The sequence below is a fragment of the Ixodes scapularis genome, unplaced genomic scaffold (assembly GCF_016920785.2).
Source record: "Ixodes scapularis isolate PalLabHiFi unplaced genomic scaffold, ASM1692078v2 PGA_scaffold11__112_contigs__length_91849675, whole genome shotgun sequence".
Classification (NCBI taxonomy): Eukaryota; Metazoa; Arthropoda; class Arachnida; order Ixodida; family Ixodidae; genus Ixodes; species Ixodes scapularis.
The window spans coordinates 69345123-69372383 of NW_024609837.1; the positions used below are offsets into that span (position 1 = coordinate 69345123).

The following is a 27261-nucleotide window of genomic DNA, read 5'->3' on the forward strand; positions in this document are numbered from 1 at the left end:
CATAATGCAACGCGCGCGTCGCTGCGGTGCGTTATGGGACGTTTCCCATAATGCACCGCGCGGCTACGCCGACGGTCACGGCGCGTTACGGTTATGCCGACGGCGACGGTGACGCCGACGTGTCACGCCGACCAGTTACGCCAACGTGCTACGGTTACGCTGACGGTGACGCTGACGCCGACGGCGACGCCGACGCCGTTTAAACCAGAAAGGGGCGTCTAGAGCTCCGGTCTAAAAAGAAAGCTGTGGCCAAACCCTCGCCCGAGCGACTAGATCTTCTTTTAGCACTGCACATCACTTTTTTCTGTTCACCCCTAAGCCGACAGTGCCGTGGAACCTACGTACACGAGGGACGAGTAATTCGTGCAACTTTCGACTTGTGATCTCTCTACCGTGCATACCCAAGCGCAGTGATCGGTCTCAGGTGATGAAAGGAAGGCGGTTGGTTGGACCGGCGAGTGCGTAGCACCCACTACATTGTCAGCTTAAGGATGAACAGAATATAATGAAATCAAAACACCAGATTTGTGTTCACTTACTTTAAGAGAAGTTCCGTAACAAAGTAGTGGGAAAGTAACTTGTGACGGATAAGGAAAATGAATTTGTCGAAAGTAACTGCTAATACATCGATGTTAAGAATTAGTAATTACAAATAGTATTAAATTACAGTGTCCGAGTGGCGAGCCAAAGTATGTCAATTGCAAAACGTGTGATCTTACCCCCCCCCCCCCCCCCCCTAATATATTGAGGTATAAAAAGGCTATGATAGTTAGAATTACGTCAAATGTCTGATAAACGTGTATTCTTTTAGGAAGGAATGCTTACTGAACAATTAAAAATTGAGCCCTTGCCTATGATGCCACGAATGCCTGGGAAAGGACTACCCCATAAAATTTCACGGATTGAACTGCCTCCTTTGGCCAAGGCTTCTGACAGTGGTATGCATCACGAATTTTTTTACTCCCTAACATCTGTCGACAACAAAGGCATTTGTATCACTGATAATGTTTGTACTTTATCGTCCTTCATGACGCGTTAATCTACTACCGAATTTAATAAAAACCAATAAACAGTCCGATAAAGTTTATACCGTAAAACAGGGCTGGGCAGTATCGCGATACAAATGTATCGCAGAGTGTTTCCATGTCGCATCGCATAATGACTGTCCGGGTCATATCTTCGCTAACTCTGTAAATAATATTTGTGAAATCCCGGTTCTTTGGAGGAACCTTCAGCTTTTTGTGAACGCTGTAGCTAAAATCTCCCAGAGGTATAAAATTGGCAAGCTCGAAGAGTGGAGATGGTCGAAATTTCACTATAGTAATTTGCACAGAAGCCAATGTCACACCAAAGCAGCCACGCGGTTCGATTTTTTTTTTCGCATATTTTGTAGTCAGTTTGCGAAATGCATACCATAAATTTAAAATTCGAACAATATTTCTTTGCAAAACAAGAAATACGAAACACGTAAAAAAAGCACGTTTTAGAGGTACTTTCACAAATTATTTTGCAATAAACACCGTTATGCCAAACGTCGCTAATATTTTAAAATGTGCGTTTTGAAACGCAGCTTATGAATATATGAAACATAGTTGCTGAGCCATTATTCTAGTATTGTTATTAATTTGAAACCTAAGTAATTTCTCGAAACGTAGCAAATTTGCACGTCAATATTTGAGACACTTTATTTTATTTCCTTTAAACTGTCCGTGACTCCTTGCAATATCATGAACTAACTTGAGATGGCTCAATATTTCGTAGCACATAACTTTTAATTGAGCAACCTGACAACAAACCTTCACTCGAATTGAGCTAGCTTGTCTTCGTTATAGGGGTTTCGCCGCGCGACGTAGGATCCAAAGAGGTACTCTCTTTAACTGACAAAGTGTGTGCTGCAGTGCTGGTGTATTGCAGAGCGCAGGATGTCGTCATAACTTAAAATCATGGGACTAAGAAGAATAAAAAACGGACAACAACACAAAATTTCAAAAAAAAGCTGAGTTTATGTGGACACACCAAAACAAAAGAAAAATCAAGAAAAGAAAACATGACGCACCGAAGTTTTGACTAGACGTGGCTTGACAGGCTGAATCCCTACAACACTAGAAACGCTTCCGACAACAAGCATCCGCCGCCGAGCACCCGCAAAGAAACTCTCCGCCAAGTCTACGATAACCGACCAATTTCCTAATCTCAGGGTGTTAGATCATGACGTTTCCTAAGCAGCTCGTTTGCCTGCGTTCACTTGTCAGAATGTCCTGCTGTTCCAAGCTTTGTTTCCTTGTTTTAGCCTCCTATTGACCCCCACCCTTATTTCCAAAGAGTGTCGGCGGATGTCACTGCTGCCGGCAGCTGCAATCAATATGAATGGCAGATCAGGAAACCCAAGCACGCACACAAGGAAGGTCGGCCACCGCGTAAACAAAGTGAAAGAAGTAGTATCCTGGGGGTCACTATCTTGGAGTTAGACATTGTGAGGTGGAAAACAAAGTACACAGGCTTATCACTTTAAGGTGTAACGGGAAGTGCAAGGAATCCAGATAGAAATCGGTCACCACAAGTACGTTTTCTTGCTGCTTGGATTTCACCACGCTGACAAAATAGTTGGAGCCTGGAGAGAGGCCTTCAGAAACTCTCGCATTAGCATTTAGAGAGAACATGTCAAGGAAGAGTTCTCTCGTTTTGTGTATGCAGTGACTGCCATTCCTTCTGTGCGCGCTTGAGTTTTAAGCCAATCTTGCATTCATACAGTTCGCAACAGCCGGCAGCAGTGGCGTCCGCCGAAACTCCTTAGGAAATAAGGAGGGGGGGCTTAAAAGGGGGGGGGGGGGGGGTACAACGATTTCAAGATTAAAAGAATATGGATCTCGTAATTTTTACGTTTTTTATCGTGTCCCAAGGGATGGAGAAAACATCTCCCTCATTCAAAAATGTCGCGATTCCGCTGCATAATCGCAAAGCAAAGTCAAGCTTTTTCCCCCACCTGAAGCCGCAATGGCAGCCGAAGGAACTATGGCGACAAGATAAAGTAAACTCGGTCGGCTCTAATGTGCACCATAACGCCCGCTAATGTTAGCAGGGAGAGGGAGATGAAGCGTCATCTGAGAGAGCACAAGGGAAACTACACGGCACCCCGAATTACGTCACTAGGAGGCGGACCGGGTTTGGCCCTGAAGACTGGGAGTGAGTTGAGGGGTGCCACAAATGAATATAATTATATTTTCTTTACACAACACCTTGGACACACAGGCGAGATCTGTTTTCTGTTCTTTTTTTAAAAGAGTCAGAAGGCGACTTCGACAAATATTTGACCGAAGTCCGGAAATTATTTCACCCCCCCCCCCCCTTTTTTTTAAGAGGCAACACTAGGAAACAGAAAGATAAAAAAACCTTCAGCCTTTCCACTCTGGTGAAGATGGAAGACCAGCGAACCTGTACTTTGGTCGGAGTGAAGTAATGCTCGTCCGCAAGTCGGCAAGCCAGAGTGGAAAGACTAGAAGGGTGGCCGCCATCTATGAGTGACTGTGGCAACCAGGCAACTGGCAAGCCGGTTGTCTGATTGCCGCCGTCGCTCATAGAGGGCGGTAGCTGTCCAAAGTTTCGTGTCATCATTTGTTTGCTGACGGACACGGTACTGGGGAAACTAGCCCTGAACAGCTCCGCTGTAAGAAACAAATCTTGGGACTGTATGAGTTTCCGAGGAGTGAACGCAGGCAAACGAGCTGGTTAGGAATGATCATAATCTTACGCCCTGAGATTAGGAAGTTGGGCGGCTGTCGTAATACTGACGGAGATTATCTTTGCGCGTGCTTGACGGCAGATTCTCGTTTTTGGAAGCGTGCCTAGTGTTGTAGAGATTTAGCCTGTCAAGCCACGTCTGGTCAAACAAGTTGCCGACGTCATGTTTTGTTTTCGTGAACTTTTCTTGCTTTAGTGTGGTCGCATAAGCTCAGCTGTTTCCGAATTTCTGAGTTGTGTTGTCCGCTTTTTTTACGCTCCCTAGTCTGATGGATTTAAGTTATGACGAATTTCAATGCTCTGCAAACGAGCAGCGCCGTTGAACACACTTTGTCCCTTCTAGAGGGTATCTCTTCGGAGCAAACATCGTGCGGCAAAAGCCCATATAATGTAAACAAGCTAGCCCAATCGGAGTGAAGGTTTGTTGTTGCTTTTCTCAATCGGAGCTCATATGCTACTCAATATTTCACCATCACAAGTTAGTTCAAGTTACGGCAAGGAGTTAAGGAGTGTTGAAATGAAATAAAGATGAATTTTTCAAATATTGATATGCAATTTTGCAAGTTTTAGAGAAATGACATTAGTTTCTGATTTAATTAGAGAATTAATTAGAGATATTGGCTAAGCAAATATTTTTTATATTCACTCGCTGCATTTCAAGACGCACATTTGATATATTCAGCGACATTTGGCATAAACTTGTTTGTTGCTAAATAATTTGTGAAAATGCATCTAAAACGTGTTTTTTTACGTGCGTCGTATTTTTTTGCATAAAAATAAATAATTTATATTTTAAGATTTTTTTAGTGCATGATTGAAATTGTGGATAATATATATATATATATATATATATATATATATATATATATATATATATATATATATATATATATATATATGTGTGTGTTACTACGTACTTGCTTTGGGGTTACATTGGTGGCTGTGCAAATGCTTTGATGAAATCACGGCATTGTCCACACCTCGAGCTTCTCAATATTATATCTCAGGAAAAAATGTAGGTACGGCGGCCACATCTAGCTAAGTGTTCCTCCCAGGAGCATGGGTTTAACATGTAGTTATTACAGAAATATCAGAAATATGGCCCGGATAGTTATTGTACGATCCAACGTGGGCACACCCCACCGTAGTATCTCAGAGATATTCTTAAGTATCTGTATATCTCTACCGAGTTGCATGTGAAAAAAAAAAAAAAAACATTGTATCATGCGTCGGTTGCGTATAAATATTATGCTGGTCTTAGGTATTTCGTTGAAATTGCTGTAGAAACTTAACTGTCGGGATTTCACGATAAACTGAAAAACATCCTTTTGGTAATACTGATGCATGACCCCATCTACTTGCTACATTCTATGTGGGTCATAAATGCAAATGTTTTTATTCCCATTTTTTTAAATAATAGGGGATAAATGGTGCTAACCGAAGTATGCCGTATTCAGTAATAAAAAAAAGGAGCCTCGTTTCTCTATTAGTAGTTTCTTAAAACTGAATCTTTCAGTTTTCTGAAAGATCTGAGTAAACATAATTTAGGTTCTCTTCAAATCGACTAGTAGTGCTCCCGCAACTATGCACCTGCCAAAAAAAAAAAAAAGGGACACGAGGTTTTCTGGCGCGAAAACACGTGACGAAAGAAATGAGCAACCGGAAATGGGATTGTCCCGGCTAAAACGGAACGTCCGGTCGCCTTAACCATTTGGGAGTAAATTTTGTATGTATCTCCATCTCAGTATTGTGGAATACTTTTCTGCCGTTTCTGCAGACGTTTTTTAAGAATATAAAGTTACATAAAAACAAGCTTATCTCAGTATCTGCATTTTGTCCGTAAAATACACGTGTCTCATTGTTTGTGTTCTGAAAATCTTTTTGGAGTATTTCTGCCCATCCCTACCGCGAAACAATACAGCATTGTATGTTGAAATACCATAATATAATTAAGCTCAAACAGAAACACTTTGTATATCCAACGTAATTCAGATTGGAGAACAGGCTTTGGCCATATTCGGCAAAAGGGAAGGGGGGGAGAGAATTTTTTTTTTTTTTTTATAAATGGCCGAACTGTTTTTTTGAGGGCGTGGAATCCATCGCAACCTCTAACCCCCACCCGGCCCCCCTCCCCTTCGGCGCTGGGGTGGGGACCATACGAAACATTGCATTTCGGGAAGATGTCTTTGCAATAGCCTCAACCAAACATAACTCATCCTTTAATTAATGCATTTCGCTACCTCATGCGGATGGTTTTTATAATACTACAAAGAAAATATTTTAATTTTGACGTACTAGATATTCGAAGGCAAAAGAAGACACGGTCATACTCTTGAATTTAAAATTTATTGAACGTTTTAATATACCATTTTCTCAATTATCCAAGAACCTTGGTGTGTGTTGAAGGTGCGATCACATATGCTGCGCGTACTAGCTTATGCAAATGTAAAGTGTCTAAATCAAACCTCTGCAAAAACACCATATCGCACTTGCGTTCGTAAACCTTATTTTAGTAATTTAGGCGGGTGCGCATGGCGCTTGCTCCTGCGTTCCCAGCATATTTCTGCATTTCCGTTTTCAATATTTTGGTAAATGGTCTTTCAGTGACTGATTCCCACACAAAGTGTTACATTCCTTGACAACACTCTCTTAAAAAAAGCTTTTAAAATACACACGATTAAGCGGGCAAGTGTATCTAACGTCTGTATCGCTAATAGATAAAAGCTCGACAAAATTCACTTGCTCAATCGAATAATAGTCGTTTTTTGCTACCCTCTATGCACTGAATATTTTCATAAAATGCTCCAACCCGCCAATTATTCTTTTTACACAAGTATTATCTATAAACTGGTACCGTTATCTGGGTGTTAGAATATTATGGAATTTAACCTGGAAACATCATATCGAGATAATAATCTCCAACGCTAACTGAATGTTAGGGTACCTACGACGAAACATCAGAACGGCCCCAGTTAACTTGAAACTTCTTTATAACACTCTTGTACCGTCAAAAATGGAATACCCAGCCTCTATTTGGGATACTAGCCACGCCTTTCTACATAAATCTCTTGAACTAGTCCGAAATAACGCCGTTCCTTTCATTCTGTCCAATTATAATCGAACAGCCAGCATATCAACAATGAAGTCCAGTTTGTTGTTGCCTTCTTTGCCATTGCGTAGAAAGTTTTTCCACTTTGCCTGTTTCATTAAGTGTATCATCATCAGTCGCTGCGAGACCATTTTTTTACATTGCCTAAATATTACTCTTCCCGTCTGGACCATCAGAATAAAGTTGGGTTAACACGTTGCCAAACAAATACTTTTTTTATTAATTTATCCCGCATACATTAAACGACTGGAACCACCTTCCAGCAGATATCGCAACTATACCTGGTCATTTCCTTTTACACCAATCTTTGTTTAGATTTCTGTTCGATGAGCCAACATGAGTCATTTTAATTTGTTTAGTTTGTTCGTAACAGATGTTGCCTATAGCTTTTGCCAATCGCAGTGTATTTTTGATATTTGAATTTATTGCCGCATATTTTTTGTATTGTAATTTTGTTTTATTTTTGTTTGCTTTGCCCCTCCCTTTTACAATGCTTCGGCGCTTGAGGGTATGTATAATAAATAAATAAATAAAGAGCATTCCCAGTTGAACAATTCTAAGCCCAATCGACTGTAATATGCAATGATAATGACACGCTTTTCCAGCCGTAAGAAAATAATGATATACGCGGTATACCAAATTATGCCGCCCATAGTGTTATCAACATTCTAAAGTACGAATTACAAAGAAAATACATCACATGACTAACTGACGTGAATAAAAGCAAAACACTTTCAATATTATTTCCATTTATCCACGAAGACATTAATAGATCTGCCGTGCTTCAAGGGGATGCTATCTGATCCTCGGAAAAACAAATAAACACGATGATAGCAAGCCAGTTAGCGTTTTTTTCACCAGGTGTGTGCACATGGCGCGCAAGGAAATAGCATTCGCGTCCAGCGAAACGCCGGCACATGTGCAGAGCCGACAACAGCACCGTGACATCAAAGCCACGCGTAGTTGTACATGCAAAAAGAGGGAGCTGGTCAGAATTTTGGATATTTCTCAATATTGTGCGCGCACAAACATATCTAGAAGTAGAATTATTGCGTGGTGCGAACAATCATTTGGTGCGGAGTTTATGGAGATTTTTTTAGGTTGTTCATTAGGACGATACGTGACGGATTTTATCAATGACAGCGTAGGTTAATGATGATTCATGTATGACACGAGCTTTTTTTTGTCAGCTAATATAGTAGGTACTTGTCACTGCGAGCTGTGTATGACAGATTTTCACGTGCGCACTCTGCACCGAGTGCGGTGTGTACACGAGGTGTGAACTATTCAAAGAAAACAAAAATTGCCAGTATTTTACCTGGGGACAATACAACGGGTGCAAACCATTGTAAAAAAATAAAGTAATAAATACTACGTCTTTGAGCATTTCAATTATCGTGTGTTAAAATTTCTTTCAGATCTAGCGGTTAAAAATACATCGAAATTGCACCTATTAGGTAAGCATTCTCTTCGCATCATCTGAGAATCTTGCTCAAGCACTTTTGCGATGGTATACAGAGTGACATATTCAACAATTTACCTTTCTTTACAGAAAACCGACAAGTTGCATCCGCTCCCCTTATTGTTTGTGAACTATTTATATTGGTAGATTCTGTCTATGGCATAACTTTCCACAACCTGTTCACGTATTTAATTGCCCTACTGAATGCGGTGAGTTATCATTCTCTACAAATCTCGAACGAGACACTTATAACGAGCGGCAATGTTGTGATACGATTTTATGTAGTACGTATATTGCCTTGCAAATTGTATTCAGAAGCGTATTTTGTGAAAAAAAGTCGCATTAAGCTCTCAATGTACGTTTTTACCCTGATAATACACATTTTCCTTTTAATAAAAAATCTCTCCGTTATCTAATCTCTGCCTTCAGAGTAAAGAGTTTATTGATGCTATGAGTAACCAAAAACAATCTTTGTTATCTTTTTTCACATGGATGTACGCTCCATGATATCGCAAGATGATGACGTTGAAGTTCTTCTTAATGCCATGCGTTTTTCTTTCAGCCGACTTATGTTCTCTTATACCTGGTAAACTTCGGATTCATATGGCTTTGTCCTGCCTAATACAAACATTTTTCTGTACTTCAAAATCCTAGAAGTAGGGAAGGTGTTTTAACGCTTGTTAAATTATCATTGAATTGTTGCATTCTTCCCAATTTTACGGAACTGAATGCCTCTTTTGAATTATTCTCAGTACTCTGGGATAAGTACGTTTTCAGAGTGCTATATCGATCTCCCTCTGGAAATATAAACATCATGCTGTCTCTACTTGAAAAACTATTCAGTTAAGTTAATGACAATAATTATACATTCTTCCTTTTAATGTGGTTTTAATATTGATATCTTAAAAACATCAACTCTGCACGATGAACTATTTTCTGTAGTTGAATCAAATTGTATTGGTTGTATTAATACAATTGTAACGAGAATAACAAAAATGGCTGTGCGTTACGTGATTACTACGTTACAAATTGCAAACAGGGGCACGACACCGCCGCCGGAATGTGTCTTAAACATCCTGTCCATTCCCAGGTTGCTGTGGCTGTTACCTGTGCTCTTCTTTTTGGTTCGCCGATTTGGTCGGCACCGGATCCCGTTTTCCATCGCACCGGAGAAACCCCGCCACTCCTTCAAACCTTCGGCCCGCCATCGTCAACTTCAGTTGGATCCCTTCCACGATGCTGGCAACTGGGGCAAGCCGGGCAACCCTATCTACTCGGAGCATTTCTTCAAAAGCGGGCACAACCCCCTGAGTGCCTTGGGCACGACACCGCCGCCGGAATGTGTCTTAAACATCCTGTCCATTCCCAGGTTGCTGTGGCTGTTACCTGTGCTCTTCTTTTTGGTTCGCCGATTTGGTCGGCACCGGATCCCGTTTTCCATCGCACCGGAGAAACCCCGCCACTCCTTCAAACCTTCGGCCCGCCATCGTCAACTTCAGTTGGATCCCTTCCACGATGCTGGCAACTGGGGCAAGCCGGGCAACCCTATCTACTCAGAGCATTTCTTCAAAAGCGGGCACAACCCCCTGAGTGCCTTGGGCACGACACCGCCGCCGGAATGTGTCTTAAACATCCTGTCCATTCCCAGGTTGGTTTTTCATCATCATCCTACCGATGCAATAACGTGTGCATCATTGCGGTGTCGTGCCCACCTTGTGTGTATGATTGTGTGTCTTCAGCGCGTTCCAGGATTGTTTCTTTTGTGTCAGACCTGTGTCAAATTGCTGATAGCATGAGAAGAAAACTTCTCTTGTCCGGAGATATTGAGGCCAACCCTGGGCCCGATAACAAGCCTTGTGACGACACATCGCCAAATCAAATCATAACGCTACTAAGCAAGTTATCCAACGGCCAAACGGAAATCCTAGCTGAAATTAAATCCATGCAAGAAAAGCAACGTCATACTGACTCTGTTTTAGCAACCCTCAAATCTAAAATCGACGACATCGACCGCGAAATTTCGAGCCTTAAAACAATCAAAGAAGACGTGGCTGCGGTATCAAAAATCACTGCAACAAACACATCCGCAATAGCGGAAATGACACGAAGGTTTACCACTCTTGAGGATCACTCGCGACGAAACAACTTGCTTTTCTTTAACCTACCTGATGCGCGTGGTGAGACCTGGAAGCAGTCTGAAGAAAAAATAGTTTCCTTTTGCGAGGAAAATCTTGGTGTCAAGATACTCCCCCCTTGGATCGAGCGGGCGCACAGAATTGGGTTTTTCAAAAATAACTCCACGACAGCCAGACCCATCATCGTAAAATTTAATTCTTTTAAAGATAAAGAACTCGTGCTATCACAAGCAAACAGACTAAAAGGTACAGATTTCCGTTTGAGCGAGGATTACTCGGAAGAGACCCGTAAAGCACGAAAAGAGCTCCTTTCTTTTGCAAAAGCACAAGCTCGTGACTTCAAGCTTCGCCACGATAAACTAATTATCGGAAATTTGCGATATATTTTTGACCGGGAAACCGCACGTGTTATGCAGCTTCCCTCATAGCTACAGGAAACCAGAAAGTCATCCTCCCAACAACAGAAAAGACCATTATCAACCCTAAACTTTTTTATTGCCAATGTTAGAAGCGTTTATGCCAAACAAGAAGCGCTGCATTCTGCTGTCCACTCCTGCTCTGCAGACGTTGTTATCATCAGTGAAACTTGGCTAACTCCGGATATTGCAGATAGCGAATTAATTCTAAGTGACTCGTATTTTATCATCCGGAAAGATAGGATTGAGCGGCGGGGAGGGGGAGTGTTGATTGCTGTTAGAAGTACTTTGCATGTTGAAAAGTGTGATATAATATCAAGTTTTGAAGGTGTTTGGGTAAGGATTAGGACGCCTACTGTTTGTATTTTAGTAATCGCATGTTATAAGCCACCTGACTTGTCAGACTTCTCGCCATTACTTTATGATTGACCTTGCTCGTTCTTATCCAAATGATCTCATAGTTCTCTCCGGTGACTTTAACTACCCCGAAATAAAATGGCCGGTTGTTCCAAATGTCATATCTTTTGATGCATGGTATAAACTTTCAAAGCAAAGTCGGGATTTTGTTGATGTGATAAACGCCTTCTTTCTTTTTCAAATGGTTGACAAGCCAACTCGTAACTCTGCTTTCTTGGATCTTTTTTTCATTTCGGAGCCAGATTTTATAGCTTCGGTAAACTTTATGGAACCGCTCAGTGATCACACTTCCCTAAATGTTGAACTTGCTCTTCCTACGCAAAAGCACAGTCCGCTGGTAAAAGCTATTTATGATTACTCCAGGGCTAACGTCGATGACTTCTGTCGTAGCTTGCAATCTTTTTCAAGTATTTACATGGTTGGCTTTGACTCTAGGACAGTTCACGAAAACTGGAGATTATTCAAACAAAAGCTACTTGATCTATGTGATCAGTTTATTCCAAAAATAAATATACAGTCTTCTATTGAGAAACCCTGGTTTTCGAACCGCCTTAAACGACTACTGAATAAAAAGCGGAGACTATTTCAAACAGCTAAATTGTCTTTGTCCCCTTCTGCGTGGACAAAGTATGACGAATTCCAATTAGTATGCAAGACAGAGATACGTCGAGCGCAGAACAAGTTTTACAACGAAGACCTCCGCAACCTTATGACAGCTAACCCCAAAAAGTTCTGGAAAGCGGTTAACCCTAAGCAAGTGTCGAAGCCTCACCGATTCACTAATCCTGCGGGAGACGAGCTCGATGTGGGTGCAGTGTGCGAGGAATTCAGTCGTTTTTTTAGCGAGATGTTTTCTGAAGATATTTTCCCCTTACCAGAGCATTCGCCTAATTACGACATAGCCACACAAATGTGCCCAATCACTATGTCTGTGAGCGGAATTCAGAAACTAATAGAACATCTCCCAACAAATTCTGCCCCCGGTCCTGACAATATCACGACGAAGCTACTTAAGCTTAGCAAATGTGAATCTTCCGCAATCCTCTGTTCTATCTTTGAGCAATCCCTAACTAGTGGCCAAATACCTGCTGATTGGAAAAGGGCAAAAGTCACCCCGGTCTTTAAAAATGGTCAAAAGAATGAATTCACGAACTATCGACCCATCTCTCTGACGAGTGTTCCGAGTAAATTAATGGAACATGTTTTATTTTCAAATATCATGGAGCACCTGTCAGCCAACAGCCTACTTTTTGTAAACCAGCACGGCTTCCGTCGGTCTCACTCTTGCGAATCCCAACTTTTTGAATTTGTAACTGATATACACAGTAACCTGCATTTTAAAACTGAGACGCATGCAATTTTTATTGATTTCCAAAAAGCATTCGATAAGGTGCCGCATCATCGACTAGTTCTAAAATTACGTGCTTTCCAAGTGGAGCCATTCGTGATAGACTGGATATCGAATTTTCTTTTTAATCGCTCGCAAAGTGTTTGTTATGATTACAAATCTTCATCCCATCAGAAAGTAAAATCGGGAGTGCCGCAGGGGACCGTGCTGGGTCCATTGCTCTTTCTTTTGTACGTGAATGATTTACCCGATAGTATTCTTTCAACCATCCGTTTGTACGCTGATGATTGTGTGGTGTATAGGAAAATATCTTGCATTAGTGATTGCATTCAACTTCAAAATGACCTGATTACCCTAGAAACATGGTGTAAAAAATGGCAAATGCAAATCAACATCCTAAAAACAAAATTCTTAAACTTCAACACTAAGCGAAGTGCCACAGTGTTTAGCTACTCTCTTTTTAATACACCCATTGAACATGTCCACACGTACAAATATCTCGGGGTTCATTTCACGTCAAACTTATCATGGGAAGCTCATATTAATCAGATCGTTGTAAAGGCAAACCAAAGCCTCGGTTTTTTGAGACGAACACTACATATGGCTAACCAGGAGACAAAACTCGTAGCTTACACTGCCCTTGTTCGCCCGCAGCTCGAGTATGCATCTACAACATGGAACCCCCACCAGGCTTACCTAATTCAGAAATTAGAGTCGATCCAAAGCAGGGCAACTCGGTTCATTCTTAAAAACTATACACACACTAGCATTACTACGCTAAAAAAAGAACTCGGCCTTCCACTGCTCGCGGAAAGAAGGAAACTGACCAGACTAGTTTCATTGCACGCTTTGTATTATCTGGCCCCTTTAAAGAGAGAATTGTACTGTCCTGCGGCTCATCACATTTCTCCTCGTACAGACCATTCTCAGAAAGTTCATCTGGTAACACCAAGGACCAACCTTTTTAAATTCTCTCCACTGCAATTATCACTTTCAGAATGGAACTCTCTGCCAGAACATATTGTTACAATTCAAGACTCATCTGGATTCAGAGCTGCACTTGCTACTTTTCTCGATATTTAGCAACCTTTAATCCTGTTTTTTCCTTTCTTTGTTTGTTTTTGTTTGCTGCCAAAGCCCCCCCTTATGTAAAGCCCTACGGGCGCTTTAAGGGAACAATAAATGAAATGAATGAATGAAATGAAACAGGAAGATATTTATGCATCAGGTTTAATTAGCTACAGCATTAGTGGTCATTTACCCATCTCCTTTTTATTAACAAGCACTTCTCAGCCTGAAAACACAAATCATAAGGATCCAGAAAACGTAACATTACATCGCAAAGTACGCAGTTATTTAGGGAGTTTATTGGTAAAGCTAATTGGGGCACTGTTTAAGCGAATTATTCCCCTGATGCAGCATACGAAACATTTTTGAAAACTTTCCGAGAAATTTATAACAAATTCTTTCCTTATAAGTGCATAAAGCCTAGCAAAAGAGCAAATAAACCTCGGGCTTCCATTGATTTATTTAGGAAAAGTTGGTATCAAAGTAGTTTATATCCTAAATTTCTAAAATCTGAAGACAATCACGATCTTGTAAAATGTAAGACATGGAGGAACAAACTATAAGTACATTGGTGAAAAAAAAGCTTAGCAAAAATATTAGTCCAATCTATTTGGTAACATTGGGAAACTTCATGCCTGTTAGTACATTTAATTTTGAATTTACGAACCACCTCACACAAAGGGTTCATTTTATCTGGCTGTGGGTTACATATCTGATTCAAGAATATAGTCATATGCAACTGTTAAGTAAAAATGTTTAAAAAAAGTCTTGGTCACCTTCCTAACAAAACAATCTGCTTGTTTTTTGGGTACTGCTCTCGCGCTAAAATTTACAGGTACGGGAACCTGTACTTCTCGTACAACGTTGTTTTAGCAGGCCATCTGCCGTGTCACGCTTGAATTCTACTCCTGAAAATGTTAATGTCAGTTAGACCTCGGTGTCTGTGCTCGACGGACTTTGTTACCACTGCTCATAACCAGCGTTTCGACCTTTCGATATGTATCGATAAACTCCGAGAGTAACCCTCGTGCCCGTATTTACGACAGTTTAAGACAACCTAAGAACCTCGAGTTTCAGCGGTGATTCAATAAACAAAACAAAAAAAACGCAATTAAGACAACAAAAAGTGGGCGGCGATTGACGGGTTGAGCTGTTGCGTTATTGAAAGGTGTCCTCTGGAAGATTTGCTTTTAGTCGCTGTGCTTTATGATATTTTCTTTTATGATATTTCCTTTTTTGAGCTTAGTGTGAATGGAATAATTGTAAGAGGTGTTCTTTAGGCGGAGTTTTAAAGGAGCTTACACCATGCCTCTCGTGCGCGAGAGTCGGGGTCTTGTGCCCTTTGCTGTCCTCAAGACTCTTATCCCTAAGTCTTTTCGCTCAGCTGGCCGCGCTTGTCATCACTTCCCAGAAAAAAACCCGCAGAGAACTTCCTGCGAGGCTACCTCCTTTTTCGGGAATCACAGCTTTTCCCTCGTTTCCTTTTCTTATGAATGCCCGGCCGGCTTCCAAGTATTCTGGTCCCACGCATGGTCGTGGGAGATTGAAAAATCACACGAGAGTGTCTTCTTTACTTCAGCATACTGTGAGAAACGGTAATTTGTTAAGACAACGAGAAACACCGATTGTACGGAAAAACAAAAAACCTCCCCTACCAAAAAGAAACAAACAAAAAAACTTAGAACTTGAAGAAAAAAGTTGGAAACGATCTTTCTCCTCAAAAACCTATAGTGCGTGAATAGCAAAATTTAAGGTGCGATTGGTTAGCAATATTTAAGACACATTAAAATGACATTTCAAGAGTAGAGTGTCTTTTTTTGGAGGGAGAAACTGGGTGCATCACGCGACGTTAATTTTCCAGATAAATTTACTGGGAAAACGAAACTTGTGTATAAGTCACGTTGCGTCAATTCTCCTGCTAGATCCATTGGGGGAATCGTATTGTTGCGTCGCGTGCTGTCAGCTCACGTGACGTCGATTTCGTTGCTAAGTTTAGTATGGAAGCGAAGGAGTTCGAGACACGTGACACCGATTTTCTCGGCACATTTAGCGAGGGAACTGAAATGATGCAGATTAGAAGTCACGTGACGTGGCGCCACGTTGCGTGAATTTTTCTAATAAATTTAGCTAGGAAACTGAATCAGTGCACATATAACGTGACCTCAGGTCAAGTGACATCAACTCCCATGCTGACTCTAGCGGGAAAACTGAAGTGTTGTATAGATCGCGTGATGTCAGGTTATGCGACGGTAATCCACGTCACGTAACCTAACCGCCAATTTAGTTTCGCCGCTAAATTTGGCGGGAAATGAACGGACAGAAAAACAGGGGTTTCGTTCAAAAGCATATAATTCCTTACAAAACGATCAAACGACGAACCCACACTGATGACTTGTTACGACCAGATGTTTGCTATGAAAATTGCAGTCCGCGCAACGGGTCTAGAAAGGAAAGCTACGAGAATTAACGGAGTCAGGTCTCCTCAAATGCAAATGTCTTAGCCAGTATAGGACAAGTCAGCGTTCCCCTTCATAAAAATACACCAGACGCAAAAAGTGGACAGACACGCGTTTATTATCTCCGCCAAGATTTCTCTTCCCTCGAGCTCTTCACTAGCCAATCAAACGTATGTATTTTGCTGAAACAGCCATGCATTTCGCGTTTTTGGATTTGTGCGTGGCACTCTAGTTTTTGCTTATTCTTAATTAGAAACCAATACTAGCTGATTACGCTCATAAAATTTGATGACACGGTTAGTTGTTTAAACACTTTCTAAATATTTTTTTCAATTAAATGAAACTATGATCATTTTTATTTAGATGCCCCGCCTATAAAGTAAATAAAAGCAAAAAGTAAAAAAAGATTGATACTTAATTAGGTCGTGTTTTAATAATGGATTGAAAAATTATGTTTGAGGGTTATAAAATAAACAATTTGTCATTTAAATATCCCAACAATAAACATGTTAGAAATAAAAAAAAATTAATCCAACTGTCCTTTAAATTTAGGTGAAACTTCGGTTTACACTGCTGTCCGACCCCTTTGTTACCATACGAATTGTCGGCATGTACCGACTGACATATCAGGTGAGTGAATTTTTTTCTCTAGTAAGTGCTTTTATTACTTTTAGAATAATTTTCTAGGAGGAATCACTCATATACTCTTATTCATTGGGATATGTATTGGCTGAACAGTCATTGAGAAACTTATATAGGTTTCTTCGTCAAAGGCCCGTTTTTGGGAATCCAGATTTCTTTTATTTGTTTTCAGGGTGAGTGACAAACCTTATTTGCATTCTTAACATGTTTGCTTTTTTAAAGTATATTTACTCTAAACAGGATGTCTCAACAATGTCTACACTAACGTATTGTTCCTCCACCTGGATTTAGGAGAGACCTTGCTGAGATGAACGGCCAGAATCTTGACATAACTCTTATGGGTGCGTGCATTATGACTGGATTCTTTTATTTCACACTAAACCATTAGAAATGATAGGTATTATTACTACTGTAACTACTTTCACTGATAGCCGCATACCGATTAATTTAGACTTAATCTATTTTATCATTAAATAGTCTGTTACCTCGTATAATTTTAAGATTGCAATATCTCCGAAATGACCATTCATTTACCTTTATCTCTCTTTTCCTACCTAAGATTGCCTCGGCAGAATGTCGTAGTTCTCACTTCTACGTTAATTTATTTTTAAATTGAAAGCATTAACTGTTCCATGGAGTGCAGCCGGCGTTGTCTGTAACCACGAAAAACGGCAGCTAGTCCCATTGGCTGATTGTAATAATCCCTAAATGCCCATTGGCTGAGCAAACCGGCACCTAAATGCAAGTCAACAAGCACGCGCGTTCAGAAGTAAAACACAAAGAAAAGCACAGCAACGCATATGCGCCGTCACGGCAGGCGCGGAGCCAGCGGGATTCGCCGCGCCTGCGCTGTGGGGGATCGTGACGTCACCAGCAGAGCGCTGTGTGCGGTAAGAAGGCGTGGCACACTGCTTGTAATGATTGCTTTTAATAATTGTCATGTGAAATAATAAACTGCAGGACTTTTAATGAGTTAATGAATATTTAGATGATTGATTGGTCTAACATTATTCCAAAGCAGAAGATACCAGAATCCTGAATTTTACAATATATTGCCAGGGGTGATGAGTTTGGAATATGTTCACAAAACGTTTAGATTAAGAAACGCTGTTCTCACTAAAAATACCCAAAGACGAAATCCGAGTCAGACAGCAGAAGTTTTGTGTGTTTTTTAAACGCGTGACGGATGCGTTAGACTTCATATTACATCCAGTGTTTCTACAATGTCAAAGTTTTTCTAGGCTAAAAAGAAAAGCAAAATAAGGCCTTTTGGAAATACTATTATGATTGAATGGCGCAGTTGGCACTCTTTGGCCGTGCTTTTGAAAGGGCGGAACGTGAACAAAAGAGTTCGAAGTGAGGTTTTTTACGCAGATGGATGACTGTATCCAGCACTTAATAGTTTAACGAGCCTTAAAGAAAAATTCATTTTTCTAACTCGCAACTTAAGCGAAGTTTTTTTTAGTACTGCAAAACGGGGTTGGATTATTGATGTGCCAATTTACTGCGTCTTCTTTTTTTATAGGAATGACTTTTGTCGCGGTGATGTGCGGATTCAACAATGTCGGAGTTGGAGAAGACAAGCCGGGAACGTATCAAGGTGTCCGTGTAACTGCTCACGAGTTGGCCCATGCGTAAGTGAAAAAGCTACGCGGTTTGAATAAGCCAGAAGGATAAGATAGTTCTTCGAGTTTCCGTCGAATTAGAGAACCTATACGCGAGTACGCGTTGCCCAGATGGTTCCTCCGCGGGGCCTCGACGGCGTATAATCTCTTAGCTTCGTTCTTACCTGCACACAACTCACTCTTCTACCTGCGACGAACGACAAGACCGGTCAGCGTCGCCGCCAGAGTTTCCTTCAGCGTCTCACAAGAAGCGCGACGCTAGCAGACGGTGACGCGAAGACAAAAGTGTGCCCCACTGCAGCTTTCCGCCGCACTCTCGTAAAACTTCAGAGCATTTACCGCCTGGGGCGGCTGAGGATTCCACCAACCATGACCCGATGCACACAGCCCTTTATCCGGGCAGTGGCTTGCGAAACTTACAGAGGCTTTTAATTTTGGTGTGACACCCTGTATAGAAAGCGTGTACTCACGAAGAATTAAAAAAAGAGAAGGGTCTTTTGGCATAGTAGCGTTCGCCGTGTTGTGTGTCCTCGCCTCAAATGTATCTTACATTGTGCCTCGGGGAAGATCTTTATTCGATCCTTTACCTCTTAGTTTCGAGAGCACGGTTCCTTTACAAGATTAAATCGACCAATGAAGGTTGCCAGACTTAATCTAGATTTCAGTATTATAACTGGACTATTCACTACGACTAAAAACTTTTTCATTGAAATGTGCAAACTAGTTCGCAAGTTTAGGGAGAAAATTAGAGGATTTAGCTAAAAGGTGAGGGTATTATTGCTTTCATATCGTACTCGGACATCGACCACGGCGTTAGAGCAGCATCCCGAAGGAATACGTTTATTTATTATACTTTTTTGTGCGAAGCACCCTGAGTATTGCAATGAATACAGACAGCAGGTTGGGTATGACCAACCGATTACTTTGAAAGATCGATTGGTACTTGTAAAAAAATATGGCCACGCGAGCTTTGTACCACGTTATATCTTGGCCCGAAGGATTACTGAGGTCCTAAGAGACAAAAAAATAGGCGCTTCGATTCGTGTTGCTCCACCCACACCCTACCGCATTTCCCCATTCTCCCCGCCCTGGAGGGCGGTAGGAACGGGAGCGTGCGAGTCAAAACAATATTTTTATTAATGTGATTTGGACAACCCCGACTTAGTTAAAAATTTTACGATTGCTCGCAGTTAACAACCGACCAGACACATCAACCAAAAACAGTGAGAGTGAAAGGCTAGCTGTGTTTAGTTTACTCTGATGTTAAATAACTTGGGTAAGGGAAAAGTTCGTAAGATATAGAGGGGTGCAACAATTTTTCTATTTTGCATAAATACAGCTTAGAAAGATTCCTTCACGTTTGTGAACAATGAAAGACCCGTTGCTTTTTTTCTCTACTCAAAGGCTATCGCAGAAAAAAAGAAAGGAGAAAAAGGAAACACCGTTTACCCCCTCAACTCACAGCCAGAAAAAAGCAGCCACGTGATATGGATCCGATTATACGCCGCCAATGCTCTTAACACAGCCACGCGTTCGGGTTGGTCTAGAGCACAGGGCGCTTGCCGAGTTCAACGCATTGTTAAGTCTCGGCAATTCCCCTCATCCGAACGATCGAAAACGAGCCACTACTCAAATGCCTACGCAGTCTTTGTGTCCACTGCATGAACAACATATAAATATCGTTACAGCGGGGTTCGCAAAACTTGATGGCGCACACCGGCGGATCGCATTGTTGGCAATGCCTCCCCAGCTACGCAGTTGGCTCCGTCGTCAAGTTCTGCGAATGAAGCACCGAGAGGAAAGGTCCGCTTTTGTCCTCGAAATTATACCGCAACAAAGGAGTTTCTTGGTCAGTGATGCTGCGTTGGAGTATTCTTGCGCCCCACCAGTGCCAGTAAGCTGGTGTAAAGAAAGGAACGTTTCCACCGAATATCGTTGCACATCCCCTTTTTTCGCATCATAAAGAAGTGGCGTGTTTAAGAAGGGTAACTAAATAAACGCAGTAACTGCGTTTGAGACGACGTGTATCTACCTTAATTTTCGAGTTTCTTTCAATTCTTAATGGTATTTTTCCTCCGTTTCAGGGTAATGCACATTATGGCAAAAATATCTCTCCTTCAAATAAGTTAGGAACACGACACCAAAAATGAATCTTCAAATCAAACCAAATAAAACGCACACATCTATCTATTGTAGGTTTGGCAGCGTGCATGACGGTGAAGGACCACTAGCCCATATTCCAAATCACCCCGGATCAAAATTTCCAGAATGCGCGTGGGAACATGGCTACATGATGAGCTACATTGAGAAGGATGCGAAGTCCTTTCATTTCTCTCCCTGCTGTAAACTGCAGATGAAAGTGTTTTTCCGGTAAATATATATTTTTTATTAATATCTTCCCGATATTGAGTAAACGTCTGGTTTTTTCAAATGTGTTGCCTCACTACCTGATTAACACTAAGCCAACATACTTGGTAGTGCAAAGAGAGTTTCGACCGTTATTAAATGCTGCATCACACAAACCTTACACAAGTAAAACGAATGTGTACCTGTATCTTGAAGAATATGAGCTTTGAGGGGATAATCCCTCCCAAAGACGTTTGGCGCATATCGGTCATTTTAATGATTTTAGAAGTTTCATTCTTTCCATGTTTATATAATACTTAAATCCTTCTATTATATCTTTGTTCGAATAGCGTAGAGATCAGTTTCAAACATAGAATCATATTTGAAAACAATATATGAAAGATTAAACAAAACGCAATTTTAAAATTGCGAAGTTAACGAAGTTTTTTTTTTGTTTTTGCTTGTTTTATTTACAGGGGGTATAATACATGCTGCCCAAATTTTTCTTGCAAAAATACCCTGCGCATAGCAAAACTGATGTCATATTGGTGTCATGCTAACCGGTCAACTTAGGAAAATTAATAACGTTTCATATGTTTGCATTCCTAAATATTTTTGAGTAATTAAATTTTTAAGAAGTACGCGTGAAGGTATTATTTCTACTATAACGTTTTTGCGCACTATGTCAAATCACTAAATCAACAAAAATAACAAAATATAAAGTACGTGCTTCATTTTACGGTGTTCTGAATAAACACAATTCGGACATGTTTCTTAGTTTTGATTTCGTTTCCAAAATGAATATCGCCGCCAGCGGTCCTCTTACACGTGACAAATGACCGCACCAACAGCCTCTCCTCCTTCGTAGCAGAAAAGGAAGTGTGGCACCGAAAAACAATATGAAATGCTGTGCTGTTGGACTAACATTGCAACAGTAAGCTTTAAATCTTGGATATACCTAGAATACGTTTTGAATTCATTGTGGTGGTGCGCTTTAGTTACTCTCTTTGGTCAACGCGAGCAGGACCGCTGGTGCGGAGAGGCATTTGCGTAGAAAACTGAAACCTAAAAAGAAGCAAGTTGAGCGTGATTTTTGTTTTCGGAACGCTGTAACATCTTATGCATGGCGTCTACACAAAAAGATCTTCGGTGATTCCCATCTGTGTTGAAGGATTTCACACAGGAGGAAGAAAACAAAACGAGGTGGGATGTCTGGTGGCTAAGGGATCAAAATGTATTATACCTTATATGAAGACACCAATGTGCTGTGCAGGCGATGAGCACTGTAGATACTGAACAACTGCATCAACACCCCCCCCCCCCTCAAAAAAATAAAATAAAAAAGAATGGAGAAGCGAGGCAAACGAAAGATATGTTACAAATTCTACAAAGTTGAGCACAAGACAATATTTTTCAGCAGAACCCGCTACGTTTACCTGAGTTTTACAGCGTCTAGGAACTGCTTTACCGAATGGCATGCATACCAATATTCTTGAGACTAAGTGTTAAAACTTAACGTTTTACCTAGAACACTGCAATTTTCTGCCTTTCTTGCTATTGAAATCTGGTATATTTTGTATAATTTGAAATATATCAGTTGTGAGTGTTGCCGAAATATCTGCATTTTTTTTCATTTCTGTTGTGCTGGCCGCAATAGTTTTGGCTTTCAGAAATTAGATATCGCTTCTTTTATTAAGCTCTTATTTTAAGGTAATGTAATGAAAAAATATATTTATTTTGCTATGTTTGTAACACATTTTAAACGGATATGTTTTTCTTATAAAAAAAATACTGGGACACTCCAAGAATGAGTGTCCATGGTAAGGATAGAGTCAAAGGGAATTAACGTAAGCCGGAACGAGGAATTGAGTAGTATATCTGAAAGAATATCTTGACTGCAGCAAAAGTGATAATATAAGTTTTCTGCAGACCAGATTCTCGTACGGTATTGAATCCAAGTGAATATATAACATGTCTGTATAGACAACTGAAAAATGACTACTTAACACTTTTAACCTTGGTTCTCTATTTTTAATTTTCAGACTTCTCTCGGCGGACTGCTTAGCTATTCAATTCCGATATGATTACTTTATAAACTCAGAAAACAAACTACCAGGAGACTACTTTGATGGAAATTTGTTTTGCAAAAATCACCACCCTTCGTCGCCCTCTGTTTATTTTCCCCAGGTAATATAAATATCCACTTCACAGTCGACACCTAATCTTGAAAAAGATGTTTTTTAATCATCAATCTCTTATTAACTAAAATGTAGGTGCTTTAGGACAATGGTACCTTACTTGCCTTCAAACTGCTCCCCAAGGGAGCCAACAGATTTATGCCAGTGTTCCTTCCATTTTCAAAAGATGCTGCGAAGCTCATTTTCGGGATTGCCTATAGCGGCCTCCTTTCTTATTTTCTAATATCTTCAATGATCTCAAATGTACAACTCTTCAACTGGAATTTATATTTGGGAAAAGAATAAAGTCGCAGAGAGCCATGTCTTGGCTGTGAAGGAGTTGGCATATCAAGGAGAAGCGGTGTTTCACAAAAAAGCCTAGAAGAGACGTGGCAAACGTGTGTGTGCATTCTCTTGATGATGCTGCCACAAGCGTCCCACAACTCTGGTCTTACTATTCTTATGGAATCTCTCCGCCGCGAAGAACTCGCATGTAGTGTTCTTTAGGGGAACACCGAAAGTATAGGACAAAGGTAGGACGAAGGATGACGTAAACTTTCTTACAACTATGTTCAGTGCATAAAGCCACAGCGATCTTTTTTTTTTCTTCTTTTTTTTTTAGTCACAGCCCACAGTAAGCAACAAAAAAACAGACATGGAAATGGGACAATGAGTGAACGGAGAGGACATCTAAAATATTTAAAAGATTAGAAGACAAAAAAACGACTTGACGGTAAAAACTACATTGCGTCCTAACATTATTATCGAACGGCTATATCATTTCCGGAGACAAGAACGCAGTTTTATCTTGAGTTAAGATCACTGACGGATAAGGGAAATTGTTGTCGGCCTTGTTCATGGTGAATGTTTCTATTATCTTTCTGCCGAACCTGTTATGGTGGCCTCCTACGGTGCTGGTTCGCTCAAATCATGGAGTGCAACCACTGCACGAACGGGAGTAAAAGTCTATAATGTGATTCGACTAACCGCGGAGGGTCATAAAAATTTCAATCGACTTTTGCAAAGTCGATGGTTGACGCAACTTGCAGTTTGCCCAATGTATTGGTCCCCAGAACCTAATGGAATAGAACAAACTTACTTCTCTTCGCATGCGACGAATTTGTTTGCGTGCTTGACAGCTCATTCCTGCGGCTTCTCGTCATTGTTAACTCTTTTACAGAGCTGTTTTAAACGCGTTCTGCACGAAACAAAACATTTGTGACGTACCGGGAGAAATAGCCTTCAGACTGTGCGCTGAGTTATGTAGCGTCATGGCTGATCCCATACGGAAGGAAACGAAGTGCGCGTGGCAAGAACGAAAGAAAAAAGACACAAGCGGCGTGGGAGCGAGCGGAGCGGGACAATCGAACCAGGCTGGACAGTGCGAAGATCTTGAACCCCCACTGGCGGCAAGGCCTCAAGAGGTCCAATCAAGTCTGCTGTTTCCCGACGGGTCTTGGCGAGCCGGGAATGACTTGACTTTGTTTTGAGCAGGGTCGCTCTCCACATCTGGCGCCCAGCAAGAACGAAAACTCCCGCTGCGAATCAAGATTCCTTTAACATCAAGAGACCTCATGAGCGAAACGCGCCTCGCAACCCGACCTAACCCAACCCCACGGTATCTACATTAGCCTACGGCCAGGATCTAACTTTCTCCCATTTGTAACTTTTCAGATCCTTTCTCTTTCTTGGTAGCATATATTTGTGTTGTTATGCTTTCATTCCATCTAATTATTTTTATGATGAACGAGTAGTTTTTATTCCAAAGATACAACCGTGCTTTATCTAACTTAATAATATATATAAGGCACGAACAACACTGCGACAGAACTTAGGGTATGGCGGCAAAACAACTCGACTTCATGCTTTTGGTGACAGGTCTGGCGGGGCTAACACTAAGAATGAATTTTGGTCAGGTGTTCCTCAAGATCCAAAGGAAACCCCGCAATGTTCAACCCGTGGTGCTGAGCATGGAAACTCGTGGGGTCGCTCTATAATAATCGCCGCCCGATCGGTCCGTGTTTCGCTGGCCTCCCAGAAGGGACGCAACGTAACGAGAAGACGGCGATTCGGTTTACTGTACGTCCCTGTTGCCCAACTTTGAAAGGCGGCACTCTGTGTCCAGGCCTGTGGATCGTCCTTTCCACACCAGCTGTGCGTAGGCTAGCTGCTCCGGGTTATTATTGCCAAAGTACCGGTGCCGAGCCACTCCGGGATCGCCATGTCATAGACCAGTGTGGCCAGGGCTCGCCGTTTATGCCGGTCCTGGTCCGAATTTTGTTGGTATACCGCTCCGGTGATCATCATGGGAAAGTACCGGCTCCCCCGTTTCTACCCGGCCGCAACCTTGCACAGCACGCTCTGTCACGCGCCAGCTCATGCATTCTTGGCCGACCGCTTGTCACGTGTCCTTAGCCCTGTCGCCTTCCATACTCGTCTCCCACTCTCTCCCCTCCTCAAGGCACGGATTTCAGCGGACATCCGGTTCTCGGATTCCCATAGGCCTTAGAGATAAGTTATTTCATGTCAGGTATAATGTCTTCGTCAATGGACTGGGGAGGCAGAGGTGTCGTCCGAGGTGTCAGGAGAGACGGCTGCTATTGATGTTGCCGGGGAGGCCGCGTTGTAGCGTCCGAAAGAGGCGTAGGTTATGGTATGGCCGTCGGCGTCGGTCTTTCTTGATACTGGCGTCAGCTGGTTCTTCTAGCGAAGCTGCGGCAGACAATGTAACAGCCCCCTGTTCGTCGCTCGCTGTCCCATTCACCACGATGCAGCAGGGCGCCTGCTCTAAGCTGGTCTCTCCGATGCGGACGGAGACGCCTAGTCCCACGTGGATGTCGCCGAGGGCGCACAACAGCCCGCGTCTGTAGGGCTCGCGGGGGCGCGATGCCTTTTCGGCTTTTCGTTGTTCCACCGGCTGGTCACCTCCGGTGCCGCCGTCTTCATGAACGGCTACCCCGGGGTCTGCCAGGCCAAACCAGTTTCAGCCACCCTGAGCACTTTGGGAAACGGATGAGCCCGTGTATCCTCCTGGAGGACTTCCTGGGCGACGCCGTCTATAACGCACATTACAAGAAGCCATTCAGCGCAGGATAAAGTGTTAGAAATCACACTACGAACAAACACTCTGCCGCAGATTGTGGCAGCGGTCATAGCCTCTACTGCAAAATTGCTTGCCGACGGAGTTGTGTACCGTGTAGCTAACTCAGCGAGTTCGCATTCCAGAGCTCGCCCCTGACTCGCGAGGAAAAGGGTATTTTCTGTGTCCTACCGCACCTCCATGTTAATCATCTTCCCCATCGCGACAAGTAGCATCCCTTTAAGTCACCAATGTGAACCGGGCCAGACTCCTCGTATTTATCTAGTCGGGCAACCCTAGAAGTATGACACAACGCTCGCGTATGTACCCCATAGGAGCCCTCTCACCTCGGAACAAGCAATGAGGCCAAACCACCTGCTGCCTTGTTCAGAGGATGAGTTTTCCTCAGGACTAAGTAACGATGGCGTAAACCCAGTCCAAATGTAACGCAAGCGAAGGGATCCAAAGCCCGCGGCAAGATGGCCCTACCATACCTGCATTTTGGAACGGCGGCATATACCGTGTGCGACCCGATGTAAGCCTCGGAGTTCCGTCCCGTCCACGTGCATCCGGGGTCTAGGGACGCATCGGCCCTCGAAAGGGGCGGCAGCTCAGCGAGCAAGCCCGTTTAAACCGTTCGTGCCTTGCGGCAAGCTCGACAGCTACAAGCCCACCGCAATGTCTCCTGCTTCATTCCACGCCATATTCTGACGCGACGTAACTTATGGAAAATCTTGCTGCCACTGTCCCGAACAGCCAGTGGGAAGCCGAAAAAGCATCCGGTAAATTACATACGTAGCTCTCTAGGAACCACCACCCCGAAGAGAGTGTTGTCACTCTGCCCTTCATCGTTAATTGGGATGACTCGAAGCAACAAGCCGTCTTGGCCCAGCAGGTACAAAACGTAGTGCTCATTAACTCGCTGCCAGCTGTCTCGGTGTAAACTGCAATTTGCGCAATTTTTTTTACTCCGTCTGACCCGCTCGTCCGCCAGCGTTCTCGGTGTCAACTGCTATTCCCGTAATTTTCATACATCCCTAACAAAAACCGATCTCCTCCCCGGGCCTTGATAAGCTCTTTCGTGCTCACCACTTCACCCTAAGCCACGATCCTTGGTCCCCTCGTGCAGTGTCCTCAATCCGAAACGAGTCCTGGTTGTTTCACCTCCCTCCAGCTGTTATCCTGCCTTCCAGCGAAGGGGCGCTGCCTCTCCTCCGGCTCCGAAGACGACAGTCTTACATCT

The 27261-nt window shown here is 42.3% G+C and overlaps 1 protein-coding gene across 1 annotated transcript in view; it reads left to right on the forward strand.

The window, feature by feature from the left end:
• LOC115332219 (venom metalloproteinase antarease-like TtrivMP_A) overlaps positions 1-27261 on the forward strand; it is a 49877-nt gene that overhangs the window by 13126 nt on the left and 9490 nt on the right. Inside the window, exons 5-13 of the mRNA XM_040208883.1 lie at positions 812-938; positions 8266-8304; positions 8400-8518; positions 16702-16779; positions 16837-16964; positions 17083-17132; positions 18317-18425; positions 20613-20786; positions 22805-22949. Of these exons, the coding sequence (XP_040064817.1) occupies positions 812-938; positions 8266-8304; positions 8400-8518; positions 16702-16779; positions 16837-16964; positions 17083-17132; positions 18317-18425; positions 20613-20786; positions 22805-22949 (969 nt within the window). The remainder of the gene's footprint in view (positions 1-811; positions 939-8265; positions 8305-8399; positions 8519-16701; positions 16780-16836; positions 16965-17082; positions 17133-18316; positions 18426-20612; positions 20787-22804; positions 22950-27261) is intronic.